The sequence below is a fragment of the Taudactylus pleione genome, unplaced genomic scaffold (assembly GCF_031769625.1).
Source record: "Taudactylus pleione unplaced genomic scaffold, aTauple2 ptg000921l, whole genome shotgun sequence".
NCBI classification, from domain to species: domain Eukaryota; kingdom Metazoa; phylum Chordata; class Amphibia; order Anura; family Myobatrachidae; genus Taudactylus; species Taudactylus pleione.
The window spans coordinates 746,214-772,663 of record NW_028285322.1 but is presented as its reverse complement, the minus strand read 5'-3'; the positions used below and the strand labels follow the sequence as shown (position 1 = coordinate 772,663).

The 26,450-nt window shown below is 53.6% G+C and overlaps 1 protein-coding gene across 1 annotated transcript in view; it reads left to right on the top strand.

The window, feature by feature from the left end:
- Positions 1-10,881: 10,881 nt before the first annotated feature.
- The window catches only part of DPY19L1 (dpy-19 like C-mannosyltransferase 1), a gene marked incomplete at its 5' end in the record, with an annotated part of 210,672 nt that continues 195,103 nt past the window's right edge, over positions 10,882-26,450 (top strand). Inside the window, 5 exons of the mRNA XM_088459640.1 lie at positions 10,882-10,906; positions 12,082-12,169; positions 15,385-15,522; positions 19,590-19,710; positions 20,016-20,109. Coding sequence (XP_088315766.1) covers positions 10,882-10,906; positions 12,082-12,169; positions 15,385-15,522; positions 19,590-19,710; positions 20,016-20,109 — 466 coding nt within the window. The remainder of the gene's footprint in view (positions 10,907-12,081; positions 12,170-15,384; positions 15,523-19,589; positions 19,711-20,015; positions 20,110-26,450) is intronic.

Sequence of the window (26,450 nt, the reverse complement as noted above, 5' to 3'; positions counted from 1 at the left end):
CTCTCGCCCCGTCCTCTCTCTCTCTCGCCCCGTCCTCTCTCTCTCTCGCCCCGTCCTCTCTCTCGCCCAGTCCTCTCTCTCTCTCTCTCCCCGTCCTCTCTCTCGCCCCGTCCTCTCTCTCTCGCCCCGTCCTCTCTCTCTCTCTCGCCCCGTCCTCTCTCTCTCTCTCGCCCCGTTCTCTCTGTCTCTCGCCCGTCCTCTCTGTCTCTCGCCCGTCCTCTCTCTCTCTCGCCCCGTCATCTGTCTCTCGCCCGTCCTCTCTCTCTCTGTCTCTCGCCCCGTCCTCTCTCTCTCTCTCTCTCGCCCCGTCCTCTCTCTCTCTCGCCCCGTCCTCTCTCTCTCTCGCCCCGTCCTCTCTCTCTCTCTCGCCCCGTCCTCTCTCTCTCTCTCGCCCCGTCCTCTCTCTCTCGCCCCGTCCTCTCTCTCTCTTTCGCCCCGTCCTCTCTCTCTCTCGCCCCGTCCTCTCTCTCGCCCCCCTCTCTCTCTCGCCCCCTCTATCTCACCCCGTCCTCCCTCTCTCTCGCCCCGTCGTCTCTCTCTCTCGCCCCGTCCTCTCTCTCTCTCGCCCCGTCCTCTCTCTCTCTCTCGCCCCGTCCTCTCTCTCTCTCTCTCGCCCCGTCCTCTCTCTCTCGCCCCGTCCTCTCTCTCTCGCCCCGTCCTCTCTCTCTCGCCCCGTCCTCTCTCTCTCGCCCCGTCCTCTCTCTCGCCCCGTCCTCTCTCTCTCGCCCCGTCCTCTCTCTCTCCCCGTCCTCTCTCTCTGTCTCTCGCCCCGTCCTCTCTCTCTCTCTCTCTCGCCCCGTCCTCTCTCTCTCTGTCGCCCCGTCCTCTCTCTCTCTCGCCCCGTCCTCTCTCTCTCTCTCGCCCCGTCCTCTCTCTCGCCCCGTCCTCTCTCTCTCTTTCGCCCCGTCCTCTCTCTCTCTCGCCCCGTCCTCTCTCTCTCTCGCCCCCGCTCTCTCTCGCCCCCTCTATCTCACCCCGTCCTCCCTCTCTCTCTCGCCCCGTCGTCTCTCTCTCTCGCCCCGTCCTCTCTCTCTCCCCGTCCTCTCTCTCTCTCGCCCCGTCCTCTCTCTCTCTCTCTCGCCCCGTCCTCTCTCTCTCGCCCCGTCCTCTCTCTCTCGCCCCGTCCTCTCTCTCTCGCCCCGTCCTCTCTCTCGCCCCGTCCTCTCTCTCTCTCTCGCCCCGTCCTCTCTCTCTCCCCGTCCTCTCTCTCTCTCTCGCCCCGTCCTCTCTCTCTCTCGCCCCGTCCTCTCTCTCGCCCCGTCCTCTCTCTCGCCCGTCCTCTCTCTCGCCCCGTCCTCTCTCTCGCCCCGTCCTCTCTCTCTCTCTCTCGCCCCGTCCTCTCTCTCTCTCTCTCGCCCCGTCCTCTCTCTCTCTCGCCCCGTCTCTCTCTCTCTCGCCCCGTCTCTCTCTCTCTCTTGCCCCGTCTCTCTCTCTCTCTTGCCCCGTCTCTCTCTCTCTCTCTCGCCCCGTCTCTCTCTCTCTCTCTCGCCCCGTCTCTCTCTCTCTCTCGCCCCGTACTCTCTCTCTCGCCCCGCCCTCTCTCTCTCTCGCTCCGTCCTCTCTCTCTCTCTCGCCCCTATCCTCTCTCTCGCCCCGTCCTCTCTCTCTCGCTCCGTCCTCTCTCTCGCCCCGTCCTCTCTCTCTCTCTCTCTCGCCCCGTCCTCTCTCTCTCTCGCCCCGTCCTCTCTCTCTCTCTCGCCCCGTCGTCTCTCTCTCTCGCCCCGTCGTCTCTCTCTCTCGCCCCGTCGTCTCTCTCTCTCGCCCCGTCGTCTCTCTCTCTCGCCCCGTCGTCTCTCTCTCTCGCCCCGTCGTCTCTCTCGCCCCCGTCCTCTCTCTCGCCCCGTCCTCTCTCTCTCCCCCGTCCTCTCTCTCTCTCGCCCCGTCCTCTCTCTCTCTCGCCCCGTCCTCTCTCTCTCTCGCCCCGTCCTCTCTCTCTCTCGTCCCGTCCTCTCTCTCGCCCCGTCCTCTCTCGCCCCGTCCTCTCTCGCCCCGTCCTCTCTCTCTCGCCCCGTCCTCTCTCTCTCGCCCCGTCCTCTCTCTCTCGCCCCGTCCTCTCTCTCTCGCCCCGTCCTCTCTCTCTCGCCCCGTCCTCTCTCTCTCGCCCCGTCCTCTCTCTCTCTCGCCCCGTCCTCTCTCTCTCTCTCGCCCCGTCCTCTCTCTCTCTCTCGCCCCGTCCTCTCTCTCTCTCTCGCCCCGTCCTCTCTCTCTCTCTCGCCCCGTCCTCTGTCTCTCGCCCGTCCTCTCTCTCTCTCGCCCCGTCCTCTCTGTCTCTCGCCCATCCTCTCTCTCTCTGTCTCTCGCCCCGTCCTCTCTCTCTCTCGCCCCGTCCTCTCTCTCTCTCTCGCCCCGTCCTCTCTCTCTCTCTCGCCCCGTCCTCTCTCTCTCTCTCGCCCCGTCCTCTCTCTCTCGCCCCGTCCTCTCTCTCTCGCCCCGTCCTCTCTCTCTCTTTCGCCCCGTCCTCTCTCTCTCTTTCGCCCCGTCCTCTCTCTCTCTTTCGCCCCGTCCTCTCTCTCTCTCGCCCCGTCCTCTCTCTCTCTCGCCCCGTCCTCTCTCTCTCTCTCGCCCCGTCCTCTCTCTCTCTCTCGCCCCGTCCTCTCTCTCTCGCCCCGTCCTCTCTCTCTCGCCCCGTCCTCTCTCTCGCCCCGTCCTCTCTCTCTCTCTCGCCCCGTCCTCTCTCTCTCCCCGTCCTCTCTCTCTCTCTCTCTCGCCCCGTCCTCTCTCTCGCCCCGTCCTCTCTCTCGCCCCGTCCTCTCTCTCGCCCCGTCCTCTCTCTCGCCCCGTCCTCTCTCTCGCCCCGTCCTCTCTCTCGCCCCGTCCTCTCTCTCGCCCCGTCCTCTCTCGCCCCGTCCTCTCTCTCTCTCGCCCCGTCCTCTCTCGCCCCGTCCTCTCTCTCTCTCGCCCCGTCCTCTCTCGCCCCGTCCTCTCTCTCTCTCGCCCCGTCCTCTCTCTCTCTCGCCCCGTCCTCTCTCGCCCCGTCCTCTCTCTCGCCCCGTCCTCTCTCTCTCGCCCCGTCCTCTCTCTCTCGCCCCGTCCTCTCTCTCTCTCTCGCCCCGTCCTCTCTCTCTCTCTCGCCCCGTCCTCTCTGTCTCTCGCCCGTCCTCTCTCTCTCTCGCCCCGTCCTCTCTGTCTCTCGCCCATCCTCTCTCTCTCTGTCTCTCGCCCCGTCCTCTCTCTCTCTCGCCCCGTCCTCTCTCTCTCGCCCCGTCCTCTCTCTCTCTCTCGCCCCGTCCTCTCTCTCTCTCTCGCCCCGTCCTCTCTCTCTCGCCCCGTCCTCTCTCTCTCGCCCCGTCCTCTCTCTCTCTTTCGCCCCGTCCTCTCTCTCTCTTTCGCCCCGTCCTCTCTCTCTCTCGCCCCGTCCTCTCTCTCTCTCTCGCCCCGTCCTCTCTCTCTCTCGCCCCGTCCTCTCTCTCTCTCTCGCCCCGTCCTCTCTCTCGCCCCGTCCTCTCTCTCTCTTTCGCCCCGTCCTCTCTCTCTCTCGTCCCGTCCTCTCTCTCTCTCGCCCCCGCTCTCTCTCGCCCCCTCTATCTCACCCCGTCCTCCCTCTCTCTCTCGCCCCGTCGTCTCTCTCTCTCGCCCCGTCCTCTCTCTCTCCCCGTCCTCTCTCTCTCTCGCCCCGTCCTCTCTCTCTCTCTCTCGCCCCGTCCTCTCTCTCTCGCCCCGTCCTCTCTCTCTCGCCCCGTCCTCTCTCTCTCGCCCCGTCCTCTCTCTCGCCCCGTCCTCTCTCTCTCTCTCGCCCCGTCCTCTCTCTCTCCCCGTCCTCTCTCTCTCTCTCGCCCCGTCCTCTCTCTCTCTCTCTCGCCCCGTCCTCTCTCTCGCCCCGTCCTCTCTCTCGCCCCGTCCTCTCTCTCGCCCCGTCCTCTCTCTCGCCCCGTCCTCTCTCTCGCCCCGTCCTCTCTCTCGCCCCGTCCTCTCTCTCTCTCTCTCGCCCCGTCCTCTCTCTCTCTCTCTCGCCCCGTCCTCTCTCTCTCTCGCCCCGTCTCTCTCTCTCTCTTGCCCCGTCTCTCTCTCTCTCTTGCCCCGTCTCTCTCTCTCTCTTGCCCCGTCTCTCTCTCTCTCTCTCGCCCCGTCTCTCTCTCTCTCTCTCGCCCCGTCTCTCTCTCTCTCTCGCCCCGTACTCTCTCTCTCGCCCCGCCCTCTCTCTCTCTCGCTCCGTCCTCCTCTCTCTCGCCCCGTCCTCTCTCTCTCGCTCCGTCCTCTCTCTCTCTCTCGCCCCGTCCTCTCTCTCTCTCTCTCTCGCCCCGTCCTCTCTCTCTCTCGCCCCGTCCTCTCTCTCTCTCTCGCCCCGTCGTCTCTCTCTCTCGCCCCGTCGTCTCTCTCTCTCGCCCCGTCGTCTCTCTCTCTCGCCCCGTCGTCTCTCTCTCTCGCCCCGTCGTCTCTCTCTCTCGCCCCGTCGTCTCTCTCGCCCCGTCCTCTCTCTCGCCCCGTCCTCTCTCTCTCCCCGTCCTCTCTCTCTCTCGCCCCGTCCTCTCTCTCTCTCGCCCCGTCCTCTCTCTCTCTCGCCCCGTCCTCTCTCTCTCTCGTCCCGTCCTCTCTCTCTCTCGCCCCGTCCTCTCTCGCCCCGTCCTCTCTCGCCCCGTCCTCTCTCTCTCGCCCCGTCCTCTCTCTCTCGCCCCGTCCTCTCTCTCTCGCCCCGTCCTCTCTCTCTCGCCCCGTCCTCTCTCTCTCGCCCCGTCCTCTCTCTCTCTCGCCCCGTCCTCTCTCTCTCTCTCGCCCCGTCCTCTCTCTCTCTCTCGCCCCGTCCTCTCTCTCTCTCTCGCCCCGTCCTCTCTCTCTCTCTCGCCCCGTCCTCTCTCTCTCTCTCACCCCGTCCTCTGTCTCTCGCCCGTCCTCTCTCTCTCTCGCCCCGTCCTCTCTGTCTCTCGCCCATCCTCTCTCTCTCTCGCCCCGTCCTCTCTGTCTCTCGCCCATCCTCTCTCTCTCTGTCTCTCGCCCCGTCCTCTCTCTCTCTCGCCCCGTCCTCTCTCTCTCTCTCGCCCCGTCCTCTCTCTCTCTCTCGCCCCGTCCTCTCTCTCTCTCTCGCCCCGTCCTCTCTCTCTCGCCCCGTCCTCTCTCTCTCGCCCCGTCCTCTCTCTCTCTTTCGCCCCGTCCTCTCTCTCTCTTTCGCCCCGTCCTCTCTCTCTCTTTCGCCCCGTCCTCTCTCTCTCTCGCCCCGTCCTCTCTCTCTCTCGCCCCGTCCTCTCTCTCTCTCTCGCCCCGTCCTCTCTCTCTCTCTCGCCCCGTCCTCTCTCTCTCGCCCCGTCCTCTCTCTCTCGCCCCGTCCTCTCTCTCGCCCCGTCCTCTCTCTCTCGCCCCGTCCTCTCTCTCTCCCCGTCCTCTCTCTCTCTCTCTCTCGCCCCGTCCTCTCTCTCGCCCCGTCCTCTCTCTCGCCCCGTCCTCTCTCTCGCCCCGTCCTCTCTCTTGCCCCGTCCTCTCTCTCGCCCCGTCCTCTCTCTCGCCCCGTCCTCTCTCTCGCCCCGTCCTCTCTCTCGCCCCGTCCTCTCTCGCCCCGTCCTCTCTCTCTCTCGCCCCGTCCTCTCTCGCCCCGTCCTCTCTCTCTCTCGCCCCGTCCTCTCTCGCCCCGTCCTCTCTCTCTCTCGCCCCGTCCTCTCTCTCTCTCGCCCCGTCCTCTCTCGCCCCGTCCTCTCTCTCGCCCCGTCCTCTCTCTCTCGCCCCGTCCTCTCTCTCTCGCCCCGTCCTCTCTCTCTCTCTCGCCCCGTCCTCTCTCTCTCTCTCGCCCCGTCCTCTCTGTCTCTCGCCCGTCCTCTCTCTCTCTCGCCCCGTCCTCTCTGTCTCTCGCCCATCCTCTCTCTCTCTGTCTCTCGCCCCGTCCTCTCTCTCTCTCGCCCCGTCCTCTCTCTCTCGCCCCGTCCTCTCTCTCTCTCTCGCCCCGTCCTCTCTCTCTCTCTCGCCCCGTCCTCTCTCTCTCGCCCCGTCCTCTCTCTCTCGCCCCGTCCTCTCTCTCTCTTTCGCCCCGTCCTCTCTCTCTCTTTCGCCCCGTCCTCTCTCTCTCTCGCCCCGTCCTCTCTCTCTCTCGCCCCCTCTCTCTCACCCCGTCCTCTCTCTCTCTCTCTCTCTCGCCCCGTCCTCTCTCTCGCCCCGTCCTCTCTCTCTCGCCCCGTCCTCTCTCTCGCCCCGTCCTCTCTCTCGCCCCGTCCTCTCTCTCTCGCCCCGTCCTCTCTCTCTCCCCGTCCTCTCTCTCTCTCTCTCTCGCCCCGTCCTCTCTCTCGCCCCGTCCTCTCTCTCGCCCCGTCCTCTCTCTCGCCCCGTCCTCTCTCTCGCCCCGTCCTCTCTCTCGCCCCGTCCTCTCTCTTGCCCCGTCCTCTCTCTCGCCCCGTCCTCTCTCTCGCCCCGTCCTCTCTCTCGCCCCGTCCTCTCTCGCCCCGTCCTCTCTCTCTCTCGCCCCGTCCTCTCTCGCCCCGTCCTCTCTCTCTCTCGCCCCGTCCTCTCTCGCCCCGTCCTCTCTCTCTCTCGCCCCGTCCTCTCTCTCTCTCGCCCCGTCCTCTCTCTCGCCCCGTCCTCTCTCTCGCCCCGTCCTCTCTCTCGCCCCGTCCTCTCTCTCGCCCCGTCCTCTCTCTCGCCCCGTCCTCTCTCTCGCCCCGTCCTCTCTCTCTATTTTGCCCCGTCCTCTCTCTCTCTTGCCCGTCTCTCTCTCTCTCTTGCCCCGTCTCTCTCTCTCTCTTGCCCCGTCTCTCTCTCTCGCCCCGTCCTCTCTCTCTCTCGCCCCGTCCTCTCTCGCCCCGTCCTCTCTCTCTCTCTCTCCCCGTCCTCTCTCTCTCTCTCGCCCCGTCCTCTCTCTCTCGCCCCGTCCTCTCTCTCTCTCACCCCGTCCTCTCTCTCTCTCGCCCCGTCCTCTCTCTCGCCCCGTCCTCTCTCTCTCTCCCCGTCCTCTCTCTCTCTCTCGCCCCGTCCTCTCTCTCTCGCCCCGTCCTCTCTCTCTCGCCCCGTCCTCTCTCTCTCTCTTGCCCCGTCCTCTGTCTCTCGCCCGTCCTCTCTCTCTCTCGCCCCGTCCTCTCTGTCTCTCGCCCGTCCTCTCTCTCTCTGTCTCTCGCCCCGTCCTCTCTCTCTCTCTCTCTCTCGCCCCGTCCTCTCTCTCTCTCTCGCCCCGTCCTCTCTCTCTCTCGCCCCGTCCTCTCTCTCTCGCCCCGTCCTCTCTCTCTCTTTCGCCCCGTCCTCTCTCTCGCCCCGTCCTCTCTCTCTCTCGCCCCCTCTCTCTCTCGCCCCCTCTCTCTCACCCCGTCCTCCCTCTCTCTCTCGCCCCGTCGTCTCTCTCTCTCGCCCCGTCCTCTCTCTCTCCCCGTCCTCTCTCTCTCTCGCCCCGTCCTCTCTCTCTCTCTCTCGCCCCGTCCTCTCTCTCGCCCCGTCCTCTCTCTCTCGCCCCGTCCTCTCTCTCGCCCCGTCCTCTCTCTCTCGCCCCGTCCTCTCTCTCTCGCCCCGTCCTCTCTCTCTCGCCCCGTCCTCTCTCTCTCGCCCCGTCCTCTCTCTCTCGCCCCGTCCTCTCTCTCTCTCTCGCCCCGTCCTCTCTCTCTCTCTCGCCCCGTCCTCTCTCTCTCCCCGTCCTCTCTCTCTCTCTCGCCCCGTCCTCTCTCTCGCCCCGTCCTCTCTCTCGCCCCGTCCTCTCTCTCGCCCCGTCCTCTCTCTCGCCCCGTCCTCTCTCTCGCCCCGTCCTCTCTCTCGCCCCGTCCTCTCTCTCGCCCCGTCCTCTCTCGCCCCGTCCTCTCTCTCTCTCGCCCCGTCCTCTCTCGCCCCGTCCTCTCTCTCTCTCGCCCCGTCCTCTCTCTCTCTCGCCCCGTCCTCTCTCTCTCTCGCCCCGTCCTCTCTCTCTCTCGCCCCGTCCTCTCTCTCTCTCGCCCCGTCCTCTCTCTCGCCCCGTCCTCTCTCTCTATTTTGCCCCGTCCTCTCTCTCTCGCCCCGTCCTCTCTCTCTCTTGCCCCGTCCTCTCTCTCTCTTGCCCCGTCTCTCTCTCTCTCTTGCCCCGTCTCTCTCTCTCTCTTGCCCCGTCTCTCTCTCTCTCTCGCCCCGTCTCTCTCTCTCTCGCCCCGTACTCTCTCTCTCGCCCCGCCCTCTCTCTCTCTCTCGCTCCGTCCTCTCTCTCTCTCTCGCCCCTATCCTCTCTCTCGCCCCGTCCTCTCTCTCTCACTCCGTCCTCTCTCTCTCTCTCTCTCTCTCTCGCCCCGTCCTCTCTCTCTCTCGCCCCGTCCTCTCTCTCTCTCTCGCCCCGTCCTCTCTCTCTCTCGCCCCGTCGTCTCTCTCTCTCGCCCCGTCGTCTCTCTCTCTCGCCCCGTCCTCTCTCTCGCCCCGTCCTCTCTCTCGCCCCGTCCTCTCTCTCGCCCCGTCCTCTCTCTCGCCCCATCCTCTCTCTCTCCCCGTCCTCTCTCTCCCCGTCCTCTCTCGCCCCGTCCTCTCTCTCGCCCCGTCCTCTCTCTCGCCCCGTCCTCTCTCTCTCTCGCCCCGTCCTCTCTCTCTCTCGCCCCGTCCTCTCTCTCTCTCGCCCCGTCCTCTCTCTCTCTCGCCCCGTCCTCTCTCTCTCTCGCCCCGTCCTCTCTCTCTCCCCCCCCGTCCTCTCTCTCTCTCCCCGTCCTCTCTCTCTCTCTTGCCCCGTCTCTCTCTCTCTCTTGCCCCGTCTCTCTCTCTCTCTTGCCCCGTCTCTCTCTCTCTCTCGCCCCGTCTCTCTCTCTCTCTCGCCCCGTCTCTCTCTCTCTCGCCCCGTCTCTCTCTCTCTCTCGCCCCGTCTCTCTCTCTCTCTCGCTCCGTCCTCTCTCTCTCTCTCGCCCCTATCCTCTCTCTCGCCCCGTCCTCTCTCTCTCGCTCCGTCCTCTCTCTCTCTCTCTCTCTCGCCCCGTCCTCTCTCTCTCTCGCCCCGTCCTCCCTCTCTCTCTCGCCCCGTCGTCTCTCTCTCTCGCCCCGTCGTCTCTCTCTCTCGCCCCGTCGACTCTCTCTCGCCCCGTCCTCTCTCTCTCCCCGTCCTCTCTCTCTCCCCGTCCTCTCTCTCTCCCCGTCCTCTCTCTCGCCCCGTCCTCTCTCTCGCCCCGTCCTCTCTCTCTCTCGCCCCGTCCTCTCTCTCTCTCGCCCCGTCCTCTCTCTCTCCCCCCCGTCCTCTCTCTCGCCCCGTCCTCTCTCTCTCCCCGTCCTCTCTCTCTCTCGCCCCGTCCTCTCTCTCTCCCCGTCCTCTCTCTCTCTCTCTCGCCCCGTCCTCTCTCTCGCCCCGTCCTCTCTCGCCCCGTCCTCTCTCTCGCCCCGTCCTCTCTCTCTCTCGCCCCGTCCTCTCTCTCTCTCGCCCCGTCCTCTCTCTCTCTCGCCCCGTCCTCTCTCTCTCCCCGTCCTCTCTCTCTCCCCGTCCTCTCTCTCTCCCCGTCCTCTCTCTCTCCCCGTCCTCTCTCTCGCCCCGTCCTCTCTCTCGCCCCGTCCTCTCTCTCTCTCGCCCCGTCCTCTCTCTCTCTCGCCCCGTCCTCTCTCTCTCCCCCCCGTCCTCTCTCTCGCCCCGTCCTCTCTCTCGCCCCGTCCTCTCTCTCTCTCGCCCCGTCCTCTCTCTCTCCCCGTCCTCTCTCTCTCTCTCTCGCCCCGTCCTCTCTCTCGCCCCGTCCTCTCTCTTGCCCCGTCCTCTCTCTCGCCCCGTCCTCTCTCTCGCCCCGTCCTCTCTCTCGCCCCGTCCTCTCTCTCGCCCCGTCCTCTCTCTCGCCCCGTCCTCTCTCTCTCTCTCTCGCCCCGTCCTCTCTCTCTCTCTCTCGCCCCGTCCTCTCTCTCTCTCTCTCGCCCCGTCCTCTCTCTCTCTCTCTCGCCCCGTCCTCTCTCTCTCTCTCTCGCCCCGTCCTCTCTCTCTCTCTCGCCCCGTCCTCTCTCTCTCTCGCCCCGTCCTCTCTCTCTCTCGCCCCGTCATCTCTCTCTCTCTCGCCCCGTCATCTCTCTCTCTCTCTCTCGCCCCGTCCTCTCTCTCTCTCTCTCGCCCCGTCCTCTCTCTCTCTCTCTCGCCCCGTCCTCTCTCTCTCTCTCTCTCGCCCCGTCCTCTCTCTCTCTCGCCCCGTCCCCTCTCTCTCTCTCGCCCCGTCCCCTCTCTCGCCCCGTCCTCTCTCTCGCCCCGTCCTCTCTCTCGCCCCGTCCTCTCTCTCGCCCCGTCCTCTCTCTCGCCCCGTCCTCTCTCTCGCCCCGTCCTCTCTCGCCCCGTCCTCTCTCTCGCCCTGTCCTCTCTCTCGCCCCGTCCTCTCTCTCTCTCTCTCTCGCCCCGTCCTCTCTCTCTCGCCCCGTCCTCTCTCTCTCTCCCCGTCCTCTCTCTCTCTCCCCGTCCTCTCTCTCGCCCCCTCCTCTCTCTCTCTCGCCCCCTCCTCTCTCTCTCTCGCCCCCTCCTCTCTCTCTCTCGCCCCCTCCTCTCTCTCTCGCCCCCTCCTCTCTCTCTCTCGCCCCGTCCTCTCTCTCTCTCGCCCCGTCCTCTCTCTCTCTCGCCCCGTCCTCTCTCTCTCTCGCCCCGTCCTCTCTCTCTCTCGCCCCGTCCCCTCTCTCTCTCTCTCTCTCGCCCCGTGTCTCTCTCTCTCGCCCCGTGTCTCTCGCCCCGTGTCTCTCTCTCTCTCGCCCCGTGTCTCTCTCTCTCTCTCGCCCCGTGTCTCATCTTTTTTTTTTTTTTTTTTACCACTTTGCTGCTGAAAGAGAAAACAGCTTCAGATGGACTTCTTCAAACTTTAAATGTTTAGTATTTGGGAGTCTCCAAAATCTTGCTGTTCCAAGAAATAGAAATAGAAAATGCATAATTCCAATGATCACAAGTATATCAAATAATTTCAAAGTGAAAAAAATGCACATAATCGGCAGTATTTTATCAGCGTTGTACATTTAATTGGTATATATATATATATTTTTTTTTTTCTTTTATGGGTTGCAAATTTGGTAACTTTTTTTCTTTTCTTTCTGTTTCAGCTACTATCGTAGGGCTTTTGCACTGGTAAGGTTTTTTATAACATAGCACTAACAAAACAAAAAAATAACACTATTAAATATCCACATTGTTAAATTAATAACTAATGATCTGACCATAGAAAGCATGCTAGAACATGTTTCTCCTACAGTGTGTAGTGTTTTTGTTTTATTTCTTTAAATTTAATTTAGAAATATCTGACTCATTTGTTTAGTTGTATATTTTTGTTGATCAGTCTGTGGTGGATACACACGGTGCGATCTGTACCAACAACGACTTGAAAGATATATTTCAGTGAAGTCATCCTGCCACATCTCTGAACAGGCAAAGTTGATGATATCATCTAAGTTGGCCTTCATTCATGGACAATGAAAGATATCTTTATTGTCCATGCTGTCAGGTTGGTGACTGCAAAAAAGTGAACGATATGAACGGCATCATTATCGTTCATGAAAGTCGTACCGTGTGTACGCACCATTACTTGATTATTATTGTCGTCATAAGATGCATTTTATATTACTTTACTCATATGGAGTGTTGCTTCTATATCACGCATAAACTACCACTGCGATATGCCACCTGGCCACTTAACGGTCAAATTCTATTTTCATGCCAACTATCCAGACTACTTTTCCCCTGTGTAGACATTGTTACCCCCAATTAAAATTCTGCATCCAGAACATCACAACCGTTAATGGTGTGCATTTATAAAAACGTGCACAGGGAAACTGTATAAAGTAAGTAAATGATTTGAGAATACTTCCCAACATTTATACTACTGTACTGACAGTTTTTCTTTTGTAAATGTCACAATTGGCACAATACACTTATTTAGAACTATTGTTATATATGTTGTATTGTAGATTCCCATCAAAATGCTACAGTTTTTACTCCTTGGAGCACAGGACATTCCTGCAAGCTCTACATTATTAAAAACAAAATAATTAATTTATAAATGGAGGCTATATGTGTGCTCCTCTGGAGCAATAAGCATATAGAACTGTCTGTTGTGTTCCCAGAGTCTGCCTACCTCTTTTTCCTCTTCATTATATTCCTTGTCACTGTAATTGTAGGAAGAGGTGCTCAGTGATTATGTCTGTGCATACAGCATTAGCCATTAACCCTGTTTAGAGATTCAAAGCCAGAAAAAAAGTAAAACAAAAAACCTATGATTTATGATGTTTAACTTGTATGTTTTACAGGAGCTACATATCAACACTTTTTGAAAATGATCGCCATTTTTCTCACCTTTCAACTTTGGAACGAGAGATGGCCTTTCGCACTGAAATGGTTAGTTGTTTTCAGCTAAAAGCATGCAGAATAAAATATATAAATATTATAACAAAATAAAAGCATGCAGAATTTGGGATAAATTGACTTTGACACATATACACCTACCTCCTGGAGAGTGTTCTTGATTTGGCCAACTGTTGTGAAGGGGTTTTTCTTCACCAGGGAAATAATTCTTTTGTCATCCACCACAGTTGTTTTCTTTTGGTGTTGCTGATTTGTATGTAATTACCCTCAAATTAAATCTGAAAGTCTGCAGTTAAAGCACATCTTGTTTGTTTCATTTCAGAGCCATTGTGGTGATGAATAGAGGCCAAAATATGAAAATTCTGTCAATGTCCCAATATTTATGCACCTGACTGTACATAGTACCTCCGTGCGCTACAAGTCGCGTTAAACTTAGCGCATGAACACCATGCGACTTGGTGTCGCCGAGCGTCTTTTCGCGTGACTTTTTTTCTTCAAATGCATCTTATTTGTTTCTGCATGCAAAATACTACGTTATGGTGTCAGCGGCTGTGACACTTTAACTTAGCATTTCACATGCAGATACACCCGCAGTTGCACACAGAATATGTGCATGCCGCATATCACTTTGCGAATAAGATGCATTTGAAGGTAAAAAGTCGCACGAAAAGAAGCTTGGTGCTACCGAGTCACATCATGGCATGGTACGACTAGAAGAGCTGTTTAACGCGCAAGGAAGTAAGATGTATGTGGACACATCTGTATTGTAACATCAGGCTTATTTTCTATTTGATATTCCTGCCATTTAGATTTGCTGGTCAAAACCACCAAAACTGTTGGCACTTCCTGCAGAATTTATTTCCCCTTATGGATGTTTTATTATTTTTTGCCATATCTAAAACCTTTTATCTGCCAGTTATATTTGAATGAGTAAGAAATTAATAGAAACAACATTTTGAAAGAAAACTCAAGTTTTTTACTTGATGAGGGTGCATGTCAAAATGCAAGATGAAAAAAAAGTAATATGAGACGATTAACTAGTTAACTGGCACAGTCTCATAGTATGCAACCACAGCCAGCTGGGCTTTCACTGTCACGATCACATCCACCAGTCCCTCCAGCAATGATATAGTGGTTTCTAACCGTCATCATCAATATCTATTTTGTGCCCTAGATTGCTGTGCAAAGAACACTTTCTACCGCATAAGAAGGGAATGTCTGTTTCCGCCAGAGAACTATTAGGTTGATCTCATGCGAGTGCAGAGAGTGATGGTCAGTCCTCATATGACACACATTAGGATGCTCTCTGCAGTATGGCGAGGGGAGGGGGTAGAGTGCCTTTTGGCACTATGGTAGATGTACATTGAAGTGCCAAAAGTCATGGGAAAGTGACACAGCAGGTATATGCATGGCTATCAACAGCAAAAGCAATTTGAATTAATTTTATTGAGTAAATAATAAGACAGATTATGCTTTAAAAACTGTATACAGGAATTGCTAATTGTTTGCTATGTCACTTTGTAACGCAAGTCACCATGGAATGACCCCCATAAGTGCTCGATTGAGTTCCTTTCGGGTGAACGTGGTGACCACACCATTCGCTGGAACTCTCCAGAATGCTCCTCGAACAAATTCTGAGCAACTTGTGGCAGATGACACGGTGCATTATCCTTCTGGAATATCCATCGTTATGGGGGTGCATGAAGTCTATGATGGCTGCATATGGTCATCAAGCAATGCCATGTAGCGGCTACCAGTCAATGACTTGTTCAGGTGATCCAGCTAATCCAGCCCATGCTACGTGAACACACCCCACCATTATGGAGCCACCACCAGCCTGCACGGTGCCTTGTTGACAACTGGGGTCCATGGCCTCATGGGGTCTGTGCAACACCTGAACCCTACCATCAGCCCAAAACAACTGGAACAGTGACTCATCAGACCATGCCACATGTTGCCAGTCCTCCAGGGTCTAATTAGCGACATCACAAGCCCAGGTGAGGTGCTGTGTCCGGTGCTGTAATGTTAACAGGAGCACTCTGGTGGGTCTTCTGATCCCATATTCCATGAAAGCTAAAGAATGCTCCACTGAGCTGCTGGTTATGTGTCTGGTACCACCTGTATTGAATATATGGATGTGATTTGAGCCAGTGTCGCTTGTCTGTTACCAAATGACAATTATGACCAGACGCCGCTGGTCACGATCATTAAACACCTGTGGTTGGCCATTGCGCTGTCCACATTGCATGGTAATGCCTTCCATAAGGTATTCCCGATACACACCTGACACGTAGATTTAAGAATGTTCAATGTCCGCACAACTTTGGAAATGGAATGTCCCATCCATCGGGCACCCACTATCCTGCCCCGTTCGAACTCTGATAATTCAAGTCACCTTGCCATGAGCATCCTAGCCAGTTTTCAAACTAACTCGCAAGATATCAGAGTACAGCTGATGCAGGTCTGGGTATTTCCAAGATGTCCCAGTACATGCTGCCACCTACTCTTACCATTGCGTACTGCTAATCCATGACTTTTGCCACTTCAGTGTAGAGTGGTACTGCTTCTTAAACATTTATTCATACTTGCCAACTTTTCATGTCTCCTCTCTGGGAGAAGTCTGGAGAGGAGACATTAAAAGTTGGCAAGGATGACTAAAGATTCAGTTGATCACTCCGGGGGGTGCATCGGGCCACTTCACGACATTAGGCCCTTTTTCTGTTGTGGCAAAATGCAGTGGGTCTAAAATTATGCAAATCTTGTCATATTGGCCCCCTTCCCCTTATACAGACCTGCGATTGTCGGTATTCTCTCCCCATCCTGCCCCCTTCACTAGGGGCCAGGGATGACAACCCAAAAAATCAGACTTCTTCCTGACCTGTGAAAGTAGGTTTATTAGCCCTGGGTGGTGAGGAATATTGCCACAGTGGAGATCTATGGACACCCGTGGGGGAGAGTTATGCCACTGGGAGTCTATTACCACTTGATGGGATGAATCGCATATGTTATGCTATATATAAGAAGGCTAGATTGTCATATATCAGATGCTATCATTGGTTTTGGAGATGCAAAGGCCTAAATCTGGCCCAAGTTACTCCGTGAACAGTTTAGTCTAAAATAAGTTGCAGATAGCCTCAAATTAAACTTTATTCCGTGTAGTTTTAACATAGAGATGTGTTTCCTGACAATAAGTAACAAACACTGTGTATATTATTACCTTTTTAATTCATTTTTTTTTGTTTGTACAGGGTCTCTATTATTCTTACTTCAAATCCATCATTGAAGCACCATCATATTATTCTGGGTTGCAGTTAATAATGAATGATAATGTTACAGAATATCCTAGTGTAATAAATACTTTGAAACGATTTAATCTGTACCCTGAGGTAATATTTTATTTCTATAACTAAGCTTGTCTGTTACTGCAAAAAATGATCCTGTCTTATTTTTTTATTTAATTAGTTGTCATGTTATTATGTTGATGCCCTTTTCCAGACTTGGCTGTAAATTTAGTAACAGATGCTTTTGAATGCTGCTTACGGCCAAATATAATAGGTTGCGAATTTGTTAAAAATGCGAGTTTTGCACTAAACTCGCATTTTTTACTAACTCGCAAATGTAATAGGGTGCGACTATAGTAAAACAAATTTTTCGGGCTTTACTATAACTCGCAAAAAACATCTCGCATCCAGATGTTTTCCCATTCTCTAGATAGAACTCTGGCAATGTAATAGAGTGCGAGTGCTTCACTCGCACATATTACTGCCTGAGAACTTGCAAGTTTATCCTGAGCAGGTCAGAGTAACACAGAAATATGTACATATCCATGAGATACTTGCATGTTTCTGTGTGTACATATAAAAACACTTAAAAAAAAAAAAAAAAAAAAGACGTACACCCCCTCCCCAGAACATAACCAGCACCGGCCGGGGATAGCCCGGGGCTATCAGTCTTGGCCTGGGGTGCCCTGGAGAGGGGGACCCCTTTATTGGGGGGGTCCCCACCTCCCCAGGGATACCCGGCCTGTGCTGACTAGCGGACAGGGGTAATGCTTTGGCCGGGGAAACCGGTGAAAGGTTTTCCCTGGCTGTGGAATTACCCCCCCCTGCTAGAAAGAGTCCGGTGCTGGTTATGTAAATTACAGGGTGGACCCCTACTCGTTTTGTCCCCTGTTTTTCCACAACCAGGACCGGCTCAGAAAAGCCCAGTGCTGGTACTTAATATACAAGGGCCTCCTACGCATTTTGGCCCCTGTATTTTTAGAACAAGGACAAGGCTGTACAGAGCCCGGGGCTGGTTATGCTTCTGAAGAGGGGGTGCCTGTCTTTTTATTTTTTTTAAACACAGAAGCCTTCACGTATCTCACTGATCTGTGATGGCTTCTGTATAAGCCGCCCCTTTTTAATGCTAGTCACATTAAAAGGTGTAAGTTTACATAGGGAAATACTCGCACAGATTAGCATAGTGTAGTAGCCTCGAGCTGAAAAGTTTGCAGGCTATTACATTTGCGAGTCCCAGCACCAACTCGCATCTTTAAAAAATGTGAGAAGATGCGAGTTTGTACTGTTACTAAAACTGAAAACCTATTACATTTGGCCCCTACTCTTTGGCAGTTTTAGCTGCTTGTTTTAAAGGGAACAATAGTGTTAAATACAAAGCACAACTGGTTTTGTATTTACTATTATTGACCCTTTAAATCCAATGACTGGAAATGCCAAAGACACGGGACTTTGAGCAGCACTGCTTTGTACAGTACCCTTTTATTATGTGGTAACTGAGGCAGTTTTGTCACTAATGAGATTAGAGCATTGTTAGCCATTTCACTGTCTCTGTTAAGCTTTTCTTGTAAGGTAGAATTCTTTTCAATTACAACTAACTTTCTGTAATGCAAAGTTGTGTACTAGTTACATTTGCCGATTATTATTTTAATCAGGTTCTGTTGTCTACTGCTCAATCTCTGAATATACATGTCATTGTTTTTAAATGACCTCATAAAACGGTAGATGCAGCAACTGAGTTGCTGTTGATTGAGGAGTCTGAAATTATTGTGAGGCCAGGATTAATCAACAAACAGCGTGGAAAATGATTGCAATGTTTTACATGCTGAAGAAGTGCCATGCACTTCTGCATTTGTAACATTAACTTTGCTGCGGTGGGTACACACCTAAAAGATATATCAGCAGATCGACTGATCTGCTGACGATGGTGGTTCATGCACACGGAACAACCATCATCTGGCCGCAGGTTTACGTTGCGCCCCCTCCCCATGGCCTCTGCAGCAAGTGTACGGGGGCGCACTCTGCTGACTGCCCGTACACACAGCACGATGTGCAGATATATCTGCCATCATCTGTGTTGCACAGCCAACTTGATATGTCTGTGAACATCGTCATTCACAGACATATCGTCTGTACACACTGGCCGACGTACCCACCATATATTGGCCGGTCAATTGAGCGTCCAATATATATATTGGCCAGTGTGTACCCAGCATTACCCTTAACAAAGCTAGGTAATTTAAATACATTTTTTGTATCATTGTTAAGAAAATAAATCACTGTCCCCAAACAGAAAATGTGTATCTCTGCACAGTGAGAGAGTGTTTTATAGTTCTGGTTCTATATTGTTATTTTGTTCTATACCTCTAATGTATTAGTTCATCTTGGCTCAATATTTCAGATTTGAAAACACACAGGGGTATATCTACTTAAGTATTATTTCAGTTATGGCAGGATTGCATCCTGCTGAGTTACTAAAGCCCAAATTGCTATAAATATACAGAGATTACAGACTTTAGACTATAATATTGATGCATAATCGATGTTCTGACTATTTCATGTATAGAAACCCCATATTTACTAAACCAGTGGTTCTCAAACTCTGTCCTCGGGACCCCATACAGGTCACGTTTTTCAGGTCACCCAGCAGGTGCACAGGAGTATTCATTACTCACTGACGCATGTTAAAAGATCCACAGGTGGAGCTAATTATTTTACTTGTGATTCTGTGAGGAGACCTGGAAAACATACACTGTTTGGGGTCCTGAGGACCAAATTTGAGAACCTGTGTACTAAACTATGGGACAAAATCTGCCCAAATAAATTATCTGGCTCAGGCAGGCTTGCTTGTATAATATACTACATAGATCCATAGGTTCTGTGCATGTTTGTTTTTGTATTAAAAATTACGAACATTGCAAAAAAAAAAAAAGCAGGCATCAATTGATAACCATCTCTAGGCCTTTAAGTGAAATAATTGTGAGGACAGACAGAAAGCTTGGTGTATCCCCGATTTATCACTAACCAGCACTATTGGTGTAACCTTAGCCGGGGGACCTCCATAGTGCAGGTCTCACCTCTATCATTCCACCAGCCCTAATCCAGTTTGGACCAAAGCTAGTGTCCCGGTGGGGGGGAGGGGTGACGGGCACGCAAACTAAACTTGTGGACCTCTCCTCCTAGGTACAACTAGCTCTAGTAACAATAGCACTAGTGCTCTTTTCCGTACCCCAGAGCATTGATAAATGGTTTATAGCAGGGGTGGGGAACCTTTTTTCAACCGAGGGCCATTTTGATATATATAACATTCGCGGACCCAGTCCTAAAATCCTAATGGATAGGTTATCTTTGGATATGCCATGTGGGCATCCAAGAATAAATGGGGAAAAAAAATACTGCTACTGCTTCCTAGGGGATTCCAACATGAATGAGGACAGTCGCAGACACTGTCATCGGAATTAATGATGCCTCTATGGAGCATCTGACCACACTGAGGTTCTGCCTGCTATGGTTCCACCAATCATGGCTGGTCAAGACGAGTGCGGGCTAGTGTAAAAAAAATGTGTGGCCCCCACATTAGTGCACCCCTGTTTTAATTTATTTCAGCATGCTCAAAAGCCGAGGGCTGGTTATCATTTTAATTTTGCGATTTTGAACACTTTTTCATATATGTCTGCACAGATTTGTGCAGTGCTTTCAAACTGCAGAGGATTTACGGCGGTTTTTAGGTGAGTTTGTGACACGTTAAGGGCTTACAAACTTTTTTTTTTTACTCAAAACCGCTATTTGGCACATTTACCGCTTAGAATCTGCTAGTTGCTTTAAACAAAATGTGCAATAAATCACAGTCAAACTATGGGTAATGATCTAAATAAAGTCAAATAGCAACATAATGACAGATTTAGTGTTTTTATAAAGTACAGGATCAAGTTATAGGTCATGTATAGGCCGCACATGTCATTTTCAACCTGCATTTCTTTGATAAAATGCTACTTTATTATTTCTTTCTTTTCATTGTGCTACTGTAATGGCTGAGCAAAATCCTGCAATATGGTAAAATATTGCATTTGCAAAAGATACAAATAAAATAAATAATAACACTTCTTGGCAAATGTGTAAAGGACATTATATAATAGTAGTCCTACTTGTAATTTCAAATCCTTTTCTCCACGCAGGTGATCCTGGCTAGCTGGTTCCGCATTTTTACATCAACAATGAGTTTTGTTGGCATAGACACCAAGATTTGCTGGACAGTAAATCGGGGGAATGATCTCAGTCCTGTAGAAAGCTGTGAAGGCAAGTTACATACAGAGTTACTAGGGCAGCATCTACAAGAAAAAAGCCAGTGTCTGAAAATTGTAAACCTCAATAAAGCATGTTGTTTCCAAAACAAGAGAAATGTAACACACGATGATAAAAAAAAAATTACCACAATATATCTTCTGATGTAAATTTTTGCTATGGCTTTGATATTTTCACATTCCTAGGCTTTTTCCTATTAAAGTGGATAGTACACAATAGGGAGTTTTCTGTGTTTTTATTTTTTTTAGCTTTTTTTCTGGATTTTACTTACCTTACACTTCACATTTTTCTTTCTTTAGGTCTTGGTGATCCTGCTTACTTTTATGTCACAATGATATTTATTTTGAATGGAATTATGATGTCCTTATTCTACATATATGGATTATATTTAAGGTAAGCATGGTCTAAACTTTTTTTAGATGTGGTGATATCCATTTCTATATAGATTTTAATGGTAAGACTATCAGTCTGTCAATCAATCAATGCTATAATACTGCTACACACAAAATTATATCTCTGTCCTGAAATGATTTTTAAAGAAAGCTTTGTCTTATCAGGCATCCAGTGAAAGGTAACACTGCAGCAAACATTTTGCACTTTTTGTCTATAAAGGTTGAGTCTCCCATATCCAAATATTCCGAAATACGGAATATTCCGAATTACGGAATAATTTTGGCATGACTGAGATAATAAAACCTTTGATTTTTGATGGTTCAATGTACACAAACTTTGTCTAAGGCACAAATTATTAAAAATATGGTATAAAATTACCTTCAGGCTGTGTGTATAGGGTGTAAATGAAACATAAATTTATTTCATGTATGTACACAAACTTTGCTTGAGCCACAAAATTATTGAAAATATTGTATAAAATGAGCTGCAGGCTATGTGTATAAGGTGCATATAACACATATATGCATTCTGTGTGTATATTGGGGTCCCATTCCCAAGATATTTCATTATGATATGCAATTATTCCAAAATACGGAATATTCCGTTATCCAAAATACCCCTGGTCCCAAGCATTTTGGATATGGGAGACTCAACCTGTATACAAATGTGCAAATGTTTGCATGTGTGTATGCACATACTATATCTATACCTAGTATAAAATATAGTCCCCGGTAGCCGTCTTTCTGTTTGTTTGGGCTAATGTCGTAAACCACTGGACATATTTTGCTGCAGTTTTCACTATTCTTTAGAGCTTTTGTCGTGGAAGGTTTAGGTGTATGAAACATTAATATACGACAAAAGGGAGTCAGGCAGTGACGATTTTAGTGAAGCAGGTCACTGGAAAAACAGACTTCTGAGCACTTTCTTGGCTTATGCTGCCTAAACCGTCAAAGACGATGGACTATTTTTTACCATGTAGAGATTAGATGCATATTATCCGGCTGTTTCTACTTCAGGGTCCATAGGGTATCCACAGGATACCTTGGGGGTATAGGTGTGACAGTCGCAGGGCACCAAAGAGTTAAGCTTTCAGCCTCCCAGGATGCACTAGGTCCCCCTCCTATACCCCGCCCCCGGGCCAAGGCACCTCAGTTTAGTTTGGTGCCCGGCCGGAGTCGGGTGCACCTGTTGGAGTGGGGGCTAGAAGAGCCCCTGAAGCTTATTCTTCATGCAGCTGTGGCTGCACATCTGGATGAACAGCATGGACAGTCAGTCCTGATGTCCATGCTGTCTTCCCTACACCCCGCCGGTACCAGAACGCCGGTACTGATCCGGGGATGCTGGTGGGCGTCTGGGGTCACAGCTAGCGGTGACCCCAGATGCTCCGGACCATGGCCGGATTCAAGGGGGACAGAGGTAAGCAGCGGGGTCCCGCGGTGGGTCCCCGCTGATCACATGGTCCTAAGTCCCCAGGCAGGGGGCTCCCTGGGGACTGGCTGCAGCGTGGAGCCAGGCGACCAACCTGCGCTTCCACTACCCCCTGGGACAGCGGACCGCAGCAGAGCGGTAGCGCTGCGGCGTCCCAGGGGTTAAATGCATGCCAGGGGAGCGCGCCTTCCCTGTCTCACAGCCGGCGCCTCCCCCGCTGCACACAGCCCTCTCTGCATGCTGCCGACTGGTCCTGTGGCAGCGCTCCTCCCCCAGGCCAGCCTCCTCTCTGCTCCTCGGCGGCCATCTTCTCCAGAACGCATGGTGAACGCTGCTGGAAGTCTGGAAGGAAGCATCGTGGTCTGGGTCCCCCCGTATACCTCTCCTCCGCTGTGGCTCAGGTCTGTGTATGCAGCGCTGTGTCCTACCAGGCCCTGTGTCTGTGTAGTTGAGTGATCAGCGCTGTTAGTGCAGGAATTGTTATTTCTCTGCATTGTATGTGACTGTGCTAGCGCTGCTGCCTGTAACTTTTCTTCTCTAAACTGTCAGCTTTATTACTGTCCCTGTTTTTCTGCTAAAGCCCTTGCGGTGCGGTGCTGCAGGGTGGTCTCTCGCCTATTTAAATACTTAATTGGTGAGAGAGGTCACATACGTGGTGCCATCATGTCTGAAAGTGATTTTCCCCTCCGGCTACAGTGTACCATGTGCAAAGTACCGTTAGCGGAGGGGGAGGGTAGCGCGGAGGGCCTTTGCCGGCAGTGTTTGTCCATGGCGCGGCCTATTACGGTTACAGCACCGGTACAGGAGCCGCCCTGGGCTTGTTTCGCTCAGGCGTTAACAGCTTTAGTGGGCCAGTTAGCTCCACAGCCCGCGTTTACTCCGAGGGGTTTGTCCCAGCAGTCTGTGGTGTCGTCACCCATGCAGGGGTTCCCACGACAATTGGTGGTACCCCACAGTCTCCCTATTTCCCCGCTCCCGGGTTCTCAGGAGCCAGCGTGGGTTAACTCCCTGACGAGTTCTGTACAGCACTTGTCGGATGTGTTGCAAGGGGAGTCTGTGATGCGGCCTCATAAAAGGCCGGTGGCGTCTCTGTCCGCTCCTTATGAGGATGACGAAGGGACGTCTGATGATGGGGAGATTCTTGATCCTTACGATCAGGAACCTCTCCATACTAAGGACGCTGATGCTAAGTCCAAAGTATATATTCCTGGACTTATTCGGGCGGTCCGCACAGCCTTGGTGATTGAGGACGAAGTTCCCCCAGCGGCTAAATCTAAGTATGCCTTTTTCAAAGATGTGAAGGGCGATGCCACAGTCTTTCCTCTTTCGGGTCAGTTGGTGGACCATTTAGAGGAGGCGTGGAAACAACCTGGCAAAAGATACCAGCCGCAGAGACGCCTGGCGGTGGCTTATCCGTTCGCGGATAATTATTTTGCTAAGTGGGAATCCCCTCCACAGGTGGATTCTCACGTGACCCGTCTTGTCCGTAGTGCCACATTGCCGATGCCATCCATGTCCTCCCTTAAGGATGCTACGGACCGCAAGGTAGAAATCTGCCTGAAGTCCGCTTATTCCCTTGCAGGGGGTGCAGCACGGCCGGCTATGGCCATTTGCTGGGTTGCCAGAGCGATGGAGCGCTGGGCGGATTCATTAGAGGCTTCTTTTGAATCCGACTGTCCGGCCGAACAGGCGGAGTTGATTGGCAATCTCCGTGATTCGGCCACCTACATCAACGAGGCGGCTCTAGACATTAGTACTCTGGTGTCTAGAATTTCTTCAGCAGCGGTAGCTGCTCGTCGCACCTTGTGGCTGCGATCCTGGAAGGCGGACGCAGATTCCAAGAAAGGTCTGGAAGCGTTGCCGTTTACCGGAGAAGTTCTCTTCGGTCCGGATCTGGATAAGATTGTGGCCACGTTGGCGGCAGCCAAATCTGCTTGTCTCCCGTCGGCCGCTGCTCCTTCTGGTTCGGGACCATCGTCCTTTCGGTCATCTAGGGCCCAGGGCAGGCCCAAACCACAGTCGTTTCCTCGACAGGCTGGCCCTAAGAAATCGGTCAAGCCCCGGAAGCAGGCATGGAGTACCAGACGTCCGGCCCCCAAGCCAGATGACAAGCCTGCGGCCTGACGGTCCGGGCCTCCCTTTGGGGGATCCCAGGGTGGGAGGCCGCCTGCTACAGTTCGCCCAGTGTTGGTCGACCACTACGACAGACACTTGGGTTCTGGAGGTGGTTTCCCATGGATACGCCCTCTCCTTCCGGCACAGACCCCCGGCTCGCTTCTTCACCACGGGTCTCCCATCAGACCGGAACAAGGCTACGGAGCTGCGGAAGGTATTGCACACTATGCTCCAGGCTGGAGTTATAGTGGCGGTTCCATTCTCCCAGAGGGGCCAGGGTTTCTATTCAAATCTATTTTTGGTACAGAAACCCAATGGGTCATTTCGTCCGATTCTCAACCTCAAAGCACTCAACAAGTCTTTGCGGGTCCCGAAGTTTCGGATGGAGACCCTACGGTCCATCATTCTGGCGCTGGAACCTGGGGACTACTTGGTGTCATTGGACATACAGGACGCTTACCTGCATGTCCCTATTCTTTGGCGCCATCAACAGTTCCTCAGGTTTGCAATCCGCAGCGACCACTTCCAGTTTCGGGCGTTACCTTTTGGCCTGGCAACAGCACCACGTGTTTTCACCAAGGTGATGGCGGTCATGGCGGCTTCTCTGCGGCTGCAGGGAGTCCGCATGTTGCCGTATTTGGACGACCTGTTATTGGTGGCAGGATCTCCAGAGCTCCTGTTACGCCACTTGGACCTGACCATTGCACTGCTGCAACGGCACGGCTGGCTAATCAACTGGCAGAAGTCCACTCTAATCCCGTCTCGGAGGATTCTGCATCTTGGAGCCTTATTGGACTCGGGACAGCAAAGGATCTTCGTGACGGAGGACAAGATCTCTGCTTTACAGTCAAGGGTGCGCAGTTGCCTGCACAGCCGCCGGGTGTCCTTACACTCGGCGATGAGGTTACTGGGCTCCATGGTGTCGGTGTTCGACATGGTGGAATACGCCCAGTTTCACTCCAGACCTCTGCAGCACCTGATCCTGTCCAAGTGGAACGGGCTGACTCAGTCTCTGAAGTCCCAGACGATTGTGCTCACCCAGGAGGTTCGCCTGTCCCTTACGTGGTGGTTACAGACGACCCACCTCAACAAGGGACGTCCGTTCTGGGTTCCAAATTGGGTCCTGTTGACAACGGACGCCAGTCTTCGGGGCTGGGGAGCAGTTTCGGGTCCACACTTGTTCCAGGGCAGGTGGACGCCGACAGAAGCGGAGCTTCCAATAAATATCTTGGAACTCCGTGCGGTCTTCAATGCTCTCCAGCAGGCACAGCGGTTTCTCCAGGGTCGCCCGGTGCAGGTCCAGTCGGACAACGCTACCACCGTGGCCTACATAAACAGGCAAGGAGGAACTCGCAGTCGGGCGGCTCTCGTAGAGGTCTCTCGGATCCTGGTTTGGGCGGAGCGCAATCTTCCGGCCATATCAGCGGTCTTCATCCCGGGAGTGCTCAATTGGGAGGCGGACTTTCTAAGTCGCCAGGACGTTCATCCGGGGGAATGGTCCCTGCACCCGGACGTTTTTCAACTACTGGTGGACAGGTGGGGTCTTCCAGAAATCGACCTCATGGCGTCCCGGCACAACAACAAGTTGCCGGTGTACGGGTCTCGCACAAGAGACGAAGGGGCGTCTCTGGTGGATGCTCTGTCCGTCCGGTGGACGTTCCGGTTCGCATACCTGTTCCCTCCGGTCTCCCTTCTTCCACGGGTAATCCGGAAATTCAAACAGGAAGGAGGGACGCTCCTGTTGATAGCTCCCGCGTGGCCCAGACGGCACTGGTTCTCAGACCTTCAGGGTCTGTCCGTGGACATTCCTCTGCGGTTGCCGCTACGACCGGACCTTCTGTCTCAGGATCCTTGCCTTCACCCGGACCTGACTCGGCTGTCTTTGACGGCGTGGCTGTTGAGACGGCCATGCTGAGGTCCCGGGGGTTTTCCAGCTCTGTGGTGCGTACCATGTTACGAGCTCGGAAACCGTCTTCCGCGAGGATATACCATCGCGTGTGGCATACGTTCTTCCAGTGGTGTCGACCGAGAGGTTATGCACCGCGGGAGTTTCGTCTGTCTCGGATTCTCGCCTTCCTGCAAGCGGGACTAGATCATGGGCTTCGCCTTGCTTCTTTGAAGGTACAGGTTTCGGCCCTATCTGTCTGGTTTCACCGTAGGATTGCTACAATCCCGGATGTGCGCACCTTTATGCAGGGTGTTCTCCGCATTCAGCCGCCCTTTGTTCCACCTGTGGCGCCTTGGGATTTGGCTGTGGTCCTGAGGGCTCTCCAAGGACCGCCATTTGAACCACTGGGCTCAGTGGATCTTAAATGGCTAACAGCTAAGACTGTTTTCCTTCTGGCCATTGCTTCGGCCAGACGTGTTTCTGAGTTAGGGGCTCTTTCTTGTAGACCCCCTTTCTTGGTTTTTTATGGGAACAGGGCAGTGCTCCGCACTCGGCCCGAGTTTCTTCCCAAAGTTGTTTCCCAGTTTCATGTTAACGAGGAAATAGTTGTTCCGGCCTTTAACTCACCGGGTCTTTCCGTGGGTGAGGCCTCTTTGGATGTTGTGCGGGCCTTAAGGACTTATGTTGACCGCACTTCTTCGTTTAGGAAGTCGGACGCTTTGTTTGTCCTCTATGGCTTCCGTAAAAAGGGTTGGCCTGCTTCAAAGCAAACTTTGGCAGCCTGGATCCGTATGGCTATTTCTGAAGCTTATCTTCATGAAGGCCTACCGGTCCCTCCTTCTCTGAAGGCTCATTCCACTAGGTCTGTGGGTCCTTCGTGGGCAGCTCGACGTGGTGCCTCGGCAGTTCA